The sequence below is a fragment of the Alexandromys fortis genome, unplaced genomic scaffold, assembly GCF_014885135.2.
Source record: "Alexandromys fortis isolate MF-2015 unplaced genomic scaffold, M_Fortis_MF-2015_v1.1 scaffold_80, whole genome shotgun sequence".
NCBI lineage: Eukaryota > Metazoa > Chordata > Mammalia > Rodentia > Cricetidae > Alexandromys > Alexandromys fortis.
Genome location: NW_026068174.1, coordinates 3,489,657 through 3,497,951, shown reverse-complemented (window position 1 = coordinate 3,497,951; position 8,295 = coordinate 3,489,657). Strand labels below are relative to the sequence as shown.

General features: G+C 38.3%; 1 protein-coding gene across 5 annotated transcripts in view; it reads left to right on the top strand.

The window, feature by feature from the left end:
- Nf1 (neurofibromin 1) overlaps positions 1–8,295 on the top strand; it is a 263,626-nt gene that overhangs the window by 213,669 nt on the left and 41,662 nt on the right. For all 5 annotated transcript variants that reach the window (XM_050128878.1, XM_050128876.1, XM_050128877.1 and 2 more), the window contains 7 exons: positions 3,243–3,436; positions 4,188–4,328; positions 5,010–5,289; positions 5,726–5,940; positions 6,965–7,026; positions 7,163–7,277; positions 7,916–8,017. In XM_050128878.1, coding sequence (XP_049984835.1) covers positions 3,243–3,436; positions 4,188–4,328; positions 5,010–5,289; positions 5,726–5,940; positions 6,965–7,026; positions 7,163–7,277; positions 7,916–8,017 — 1,109 coding nt within the window. The remainder of the gene's footprint in view (positions 1–3,242; positions 3,437–4,187; positions 4,329–5,009; positions 5,290–5,725; positions 5,941–6,964; positions 7,027–7,162; positions 7,278–7,915; positions 8,018–8,295) is intronic.

Below are 8,295 nucleotides of genomic sequence, written 5' to 3'. Positions count from 1 at the left end.
GTTTTTTTTTTTTTTTTTTTAAGACAAGTTTCTCTGTTGCCTTGGCTATCATGGAACTCACTCTGTAAATCAGGCTTGGTGTGGACCACTACTTCTGGTTTGGTTTACTGACTTTTAAAATTATTTCTTCAGCTGGGCTGTGTTGACAAACACCCTTAATCCCAGCACTCCAAAAGCAGAGGCAAGCAGAGCTTTTGAGTTCAAGGCCATCCTGGTCTACAGAGTGAGTTTCAGGACAGCCGAGGCTATACAGGCCTTGTCTCGAAAAAACCAAACAAGGAAAAAAAGATATTTTTTCAAAGCTTAGTATCTTTACCTCCTATCTAAATGTTTGTCCAGGCCTAATTCAAGTTAACATTCTTTGCTTTCAGCCTCCCCTCCATTTCTTCATGGTAAAATCATTGCTGCGACTGGAGAGGTGGGGCAGCAGTTATAAATACTAGCTGCTCTTCCAGAGGTCCTGGGTCTGTATAAATAAATACAAATAAAGCTTGCCTGAAGAGCAGAGTGCAGAGGTAAGCCACTAGAGGCCAGGGAGTGGTGGCACACATTTTTAATCCCAGGACTTGGAAGACAGAGGCAGATGGATCTCTGTTAGTTCAAGGCCACCCTGAGCTACACAAAATTGATCCTAAAAGAAATTGTTGGAGGAAGGGCCACTTGTTGGTTCCTGGCCACTTAGCCCCGAAATAATTGAACAGAAACTATTCATTAAATCACTGTTGGCCCATTATTTCTAGCTTTTTTTTTGGCTAACTCTTACATATTAATTTAACCCATTTTTATTAATCTGTGTATCACCACAAGGTTGTGGTCTACCAGCAAAGTTTCAGCACGTCTGTCCCTGGCAGTAGATCATGGCCTCTCCCTGACTCTGCCTTCCTTTTACCTTGCTATAAGCCAAGCCAGTTTCTTTATTTATTAACCAATAAAAGCAACACATTGACAGAAGGACCTCCACCATTTCCCCTTTTCTGTTTAAACAAAAAGGAAGGCTTTAACATAGTAAAATTACATATAACAGAACAGGTATTAAGCAAGAATTATAGTTATAATAGTTATATCTACTTTATCTTTTATAAATAAGGAAAACTATAATTATTACTATCAATTCTTTAACTCTATCAAAGACTCCAGAAGGATATAATATTACCTAAGTAAACAGGAAGAGCATTTTAAGCAACTTCCAAAACTCTAGAGTAGACAGAGATATCTTACTACCTGGACAGTCACCCAAAGTTCTTTTGTATACCGTTGGGGCATCCATCTTTAGCCTACAGGCCCATAATATCCAGCAGACTTTTCTATGAAGCAGGAAATTTTAAAGACAGTTCCACCTATATTGGCAGTTTGTCAGTCACTTTCTTCTGTGTCCTGCAGAATGTCTATTGAGTCTTTCATGAAGCAGGAACCCTGAAGGATCGTCTCACCTTTAGGCAAGTTTAGCAGTCATCTCTCTGTGGGTCCTGTATGTTCAGTTTATCAAGCAGTCCAGGCAAGAGCAGTTTCTTGCCCAAATGGCTAGCAAACTCCATAAGGAGCCTCTTCAATGCCCATTTTCCTCTTGAAGTAATTGGTATTGCCAGGAGCAGATGTGTTTCATTGTCCATAAAAAGTCCTACATTATTAAAACATTTAAATTTCATAATTTGAAGGTCTCTGAAAGATTTGAAGAATACCTATATAACTGAAATATATTTTTATATATCTAGAAAACCTAACATAAGTACAAGCTTGACTATTACAGATAAAAAGTACCTCATCTGACTGGGTTTTGTTAGTCAAATTGTATTCTTTTTCAGAGTTTTGAATTTTTCTTTTAATTGATCAGTGTCAGTCTGTAAAGACTGTATTACTTCTAAAAGTGCCTCATTTTGGGTCCTATTATCAAACCATGTTTTTAAGGAGAAAATATGGAGGACAAAACTAATCCCCAGAATCAAATATGATAGGAGGGAAATCATATAAACCTTGCATGACAGTGTACATAGTATAAGTAAAAAAGCTAGTGAATTTTTGGATTCTTAGATTGTCATTTTTACTTTTAAATTATAAATTTATAATTTATATTTTTATTTTAAATCTTACCTGTGGTTGAGTTAGCTGGAGTAGGTGTAATAACTGTTACATGCCAGTAGGTGTCGCTGTGCACTTGTAGTCATGTGGCTGATTTGAATCTGATTTGGGTGTCAAATACTGAAAGATGTTTAAATTAAAACAGTCGTTTAGTGTAAATCACAGATTCTGTGCTCCCCAGGGGAGCTGCTTGGCAGCCACATGAGACAGTCGGTGGAGGGAGGCGAGCACCTCCTGTTGGGGACAGAGGGTATGTTGCCTGTGGTGGCAGTGGCAGCACTGGGCACAACTTCCTCGGCCTTTTTCTGCCTTGGCCTCCTGCATCTCTCCACCCACCTCAGACCCCGAAGTCAGCCAGTAGTGATTACTCAGGGCCGGGAATTTTATACCCAAAATGAACAGCATGGAGCCTGACCACGGCTTGCCCCATGTTGGGTGCCAACTGTAGAAATTAGCTCAATTCAGGAAATAACGAGGCTAGTTAAAGGATAAAACAATTATATTTTTATTTATTATAAGGGGAAAACTCATAAAACAGAAACAAGAAGTCCAAGCTCAGCTGTGCCCCAGCGAGAAACACACACCCGAGCACCTGGTTCATGCCCCAGTTTTCTCTCAGGCTCCAGAAAGACGCATCTTAACTGGGATCCACCTCTTAAAGATAATTGGCTAACAAGGTTTCTCCATCAAGAAATAGCTCACACAAAGGTGATCCCAGCACTTGGGATCATAGGCCTTTAATCCCAGCACTAGGGTGGTGGAGACAGGAGTGACATGGCTGAAGGGAGAGAGGAATATAAGGCTCAGTGCAGTCTTAGGTTTGGTGGATAGAGATGCAGTCCGAAGATATAGAGGTGCAGTCTTAGGACAAGATTGCCCCTTTGGTCTGAAAATTTGGTAGAGGTAAAAGGTCTTTCCTAGTGACTTGCTACACTGCTTCTTTGATTTCTCAGCTTTCACCTCCTCATATCTGACTCTGGGTTTTTATTATTAAGAACAATTAGAATTTGCGCTACATGGATCTGATTCCCAACACCCATGTAATTGGGTACCAGTCAAGCATGTGGTGCACAGATATACATGTACACAAAATACTCATACACATAAAAAATAAAATTTTATAATTTTCATTGACTATCTGTATTAATTCAGTATTTTCTCCACAGGTATTGAATTGAAGCACCTTTGTTTGGAATATATGACTCCATGGCTGTCAAATCTAGTTCGTTTTTGTAAACATAATGATGATGCTAAACGACAAAGGGTTACTGCCATCCTTGATAAGCTAATAACAATGACTATAAATGAGAAGCAGATGTACCCTTCTATTCAAGCGAAAATATGGGGAAGCCTTGGGCAGGTACTGAATTTGCACTGATACTCACCTAGTACCTCCTTGTGCTACTAACTCTTAGTGCCCACATTATACAGAGCATACCATTCTCTCCTTCAGAAGCATGCAGATACATTCCCAACCCTGCAAATAGTGTATTTTAGAGCTCTCCTTGTTGTATAATTGTATAGATTTAACTGTAGAAACCTATTGTCATTTGTCATAAATAGTGTTTAAATATGTACCCCTTTCCCTATACACCACAGATCTCAGTAAATGCTTCTTAATGCTGTTGTTCAGAACATTTGGTTTCATTTACAATTGGAGCATAAGCTATGATACAACTTTCCTTAATCTGACAAAGGAATTGCATATTATTCCTTAGAATAATCACTTAAGGAAGCAGTTCTTACTAGACAATGCTGTGAATGTCTAAGTGATTTTAAATGACTATGGAGCCAATTTCCTGGTTGTGTGATGTGGTTAAAGTCATTAAATTGCTCATGTATTACTATCTTAGATGAGCAGAGAGGCACTTTGAGTGACTGAAGATAGGCATGCACAGATATTTAAACTCTAAACACTGGTCTTAGTCTAAAGGAATCAGGGAGCAGCCTCCTACTGTCCTGGATAGTTTACAGGTCTCTAAGACTAGAACTTTGAAAATCTGGAGGAAAACAGGGTGTCTCTACTTCTTGGACTCCTTTGAGTGTTTCTTCATTGAAAATTAAGCCATCAGTATGCTTGAAAACAGCAAGACTTTCCCTTGTTTCGCCAGATCACAGATCTGCTGGATGTTGTGCTTGACAGTTTCATCAAAACCAGTGCTACAGGAGGGTTAGGGTCTATCAAGGCTGAGGTGATGGCAGATACAGCTGTGGCTTTGGCTTCTGGAAATGTGAAATTGGTGTCAAGTAAGGTAACCACTTTTTCTGTACCTCTTGGACTATGCCATAGTACTTCTGTTTATCATCCTGAGAGGTTTTGTCTTGTAACTAGCTACGGTTAAACTTACTTATTTAAGAGAAAGTGGGGGTATGGGTGTGTGTTCTATGGCTTATTATATGTAGAAGTCAAAGGATAACTTGTAGGAGTTAGTTCTCTCCTTCCACCTGATGGGTCCCAAGGATCAAACCCAAGGTTTGGCTTTTTTTTTTTTTTTTATAACAAATATCACTTAATGACATGATGAACATTAACTATTTCTAGAAAATTTATGTACATATGTGTGTGCATGTAAACATACAGAGTATCCTGTTTTTCAGGCGTGTATGAGAGATATTCCAACATGCTATTTATCCTGCTGAGCCATCTTATCAACCCTGAATTTATTTTTTTAAGATTTATTTTTCTTTTATGTGTGTGTGAGTGGACGTGTGTGTCCCACATAGGCTCATTTTCTGCAGAGGCCAGAAGAGGGTGTTAGATCCCCTGCAACTGAAAATGCAGATGGTTGTTAGTTGCTATTTGGGTACTTGAAACCAAAGTCCTCAGCAAGATCAGCCAGTGCTTTTAACCTTTGAGCTCTCTCCAACCCCCTGAACTTTTTTTATGAAGAAACTTTTAGTCTCGTGTTTTTAAAACATGTTCTACTTTACAGGTTATTGGACGGATGTGTAAAATAATAGACAAGACTTGCTTGTCTCCAACTCCAACTTTAGAACAACATCTGATGTGGGATGATATTGCTATTTTAGCCCGCTACATGCTGATGCTGTCCTTCAACAACTCCCTCGATGTGGCAGCTCATCTGCCCTATCTCTTCCATGTTGTTACGTTCCTAGTAGCCACGGGTCCCTTGTCCCTTCGAGCGTCCACACATGGGTTGGTCATTAATATCATTCACTCTCTGTGTACTTGTTCACAACTTCATTTTAGTGGTAAGTTTCTAGAAGGTAATCTGGTTTTGTTGTTGTTATTGTTGTTAAATAGTTCTTTTCTCAGTTTTACCTTACCTGACTGTTGTAGGTTTATTACTGTGATTGTATCATCTCACCAGGCATAGAAGCAATAATTTGAAATTCTGTCAAAGAAAATAATAAAAATTATTTCCATGCCATGGCAAGCTATAATAAAAGTTTTCTATGTCTCATGCAGATAGTCATAATTATCATCTAGTCTAAAAGCTTGTTGTAATTGATAGTGCTGCATTACTGGTGCCAGGATGTTATTTAACTGCTAATATACTACATCTAGAGATTTGACTCAGGCAGCATGGCTGTGTGATGTCTACATGATATTTAAATTTTCTTGAATTCAAGATGAAACATAACACTTTAGAATTAAAATTTCGATTATTTTCTGTTTCTTTTACAGAAGAGACCAAGCAAGTTTTAAGGCTCAGTCTAACAGAATTCTCATTACCCAAATTTTACTTACTGTTTGGCATTAGCAAAGTTAAGTCAGCTGCTGTCATCGCCTTCCGTTCCAGTTACCGGGACCGATCTTTCTCCCCAGGCTCCTATGAGAGGGAGACTTTTGCTTTGACATCCCTGGAAACAGTCACAGAGGCTTTATTGGAGATCATGGAGGTACAGAAGGGAAAATGACAAGAAACTAAACTAAAATCATATTTAAAATATGTTAATATGTAGGGTGTAATGGCATAAACCTTTAATCTTAGCATTCAGGAGACAGAGGCAGGTGGATTTCTGTGAGTTTCAAGCCAACTGAGTATATTAGGGAATTCTGGGCCAGCCAGAGCTACATAGTAATACTTTGTCTGAAAAATAATTTTCTGATATACAGAGTAAATGCTGGTTCGTTCTGCTATATTAAACATAGAACTTAAGGTATTTCTTTAAAATGTGTTTTGTTTGTTTGTTTGTTTGGTTTGGTTTTTTGAGACAGGGTTTCTCTGTGGCTTTGGAGCCTGTCCTGGAACTAGCTCTTGTAAACTAGGCTGGTCTCGAACTCACAGAGATCCACCTGCCTCTGCCTCCCGAGTGCTGGGATTAAAGGTGTGCGCCACCACCGCCCGGCTAATGTGTTCATTTTTTAAATTAGATTTATTTTACTTTATGTGTATAAATGTTTTGCCTACATGTATGTTTGTGCACCACGTGTGGTGCCCAAGGGTCAGAAGAGGAGTTCACAAGAGGAGGACATCCGATTCCCTAGACCTGGAATTATGAATGGTTATGAACCACTTTGTGGATTCTGGGAACAGAACCTATATTCTCTTCAAAAATATCAAGTGCGGGCTGGAGAGATGGCTCAGAGGTTAAGAGCACTGACTGCTCTTCCTGAGGTCCTGAGTTCAATTCCCAGCAACCACATGGTGGCTCTCAACCATCTGTAATGAGATCTGGTGCCCTCTTCTGGCATGGAAATACACAGGCAGTAGGAACGTTGTATACACAATAAATAAATCTTTAAAAAAAAAAAAAGAATATCAAGTGCTCTTAGCTGCTGAGCCATCTCTTCAATCCCTGGAATGTGTTTTTTATAATAAATATCACTTAATGACATGATGAACATAAATATTTCTAGAAACATTCGTGTACATATATATGCATATATATATATAAACATACAGAGTATCCTGTTTTTCAGGCATGTATGAGAGATATTCCAACATGCAAGTGGCTGGATCAGTGGACAGAACTAGCACAAAGGTGTGTCCTAAGTTAAACAAACTGTAAAAGTATGTGTATTGTTGAAAATAGCTCTTGCAGCATAATTTAATTAGTCTTGTATTTATTGTGTACATAAACAAAGATTTTTATAAGTTCTTTGACTTTTTAATTTCAGATTTGCATTTCAGTACAACCCATCCCTGCAGCCAAGAGCTCTTGTGGTGTTTGGCTGTATTAGCAAACGTGTGTCTCACGGGCAGATAAAGCAGATTATCCGAATTCTTAGCAAGGTACTTACTCTGTTTTACATAAAGATTTGTCCCAGATTATAAACTATAACTTCCAGTTTTTAAAAACAATCAAAATTTAAATAATATATTTTGAAACAATTTTTTCCTTATTGTAATTCTTTGAAGTGATGAAATCTTATCAGGAGAAAATACCTTTAAGTTCAATGTGGTGACAAAGGCCTTTAACCCCAGCACTCTGGATACAGAGGCAGATGTATCTCTGTGAGTTTGAGGCCAACCTGGTCTATACAGTGAGTTCCAGGGTAGCCAGCACTACATAATAGAGAGAACTTGTCTCAAAAATAACAAAAAAAGAGAAATACCTTTTAAAAAGAATGTTTGGCTTTTTTTCTAATCAAGTATACTTAATAGTCTATCAGTTTCAAAGCCATATAGCCTTATATAAAGCTACATAGCTCATAATTAATATAATAATGCACTTCTTACTAGAATGTAATATAGAAATATTTTTAAAATAAGAAACCTCTTAGACAGTGTTCACCATTTTTAGAAATAGTTTGTCAAATAAACTACTTGTCAAATACCTAAATGTGTCTCAGCTAAATCTGAGAGTCATTGTAGGAGCTGATGTTTTATTTCCATGAAAAGTCAAATAAAGATTTCTGTCTTCCTGAAAGGCGCTTGAAAGCTGCTTAAAAGGTCCTGACACGTACAACAGTCAAGTTCTGATAGAAGCCACAGTGATAGCCCTGACCAAATTACAGCCGCTTCTCAATAAGGTGATGATCGTATCGAGCATGAGTTTATTCATTTTGGGCATTGTTACCATGTGTCTTCTCTTGTACAGCGTTTAGAAAATGTGCTGAGTTGAAAAGAGTTTGTAAAGAAGAGATTATAGTAAAAGTGGAGTGATGCTGCTGGGCCTAACGTCTTTCTTGTTGGAGGGGAAGTTGTGGTGAGAAGGGGTAGTGTCAGCGTCTCAGACACTGACAGTCAGAAGGCAGACAGATGACTTGTTTATTTAACAACGAGGGGAAGCTCATGCACTCTCCCAGCA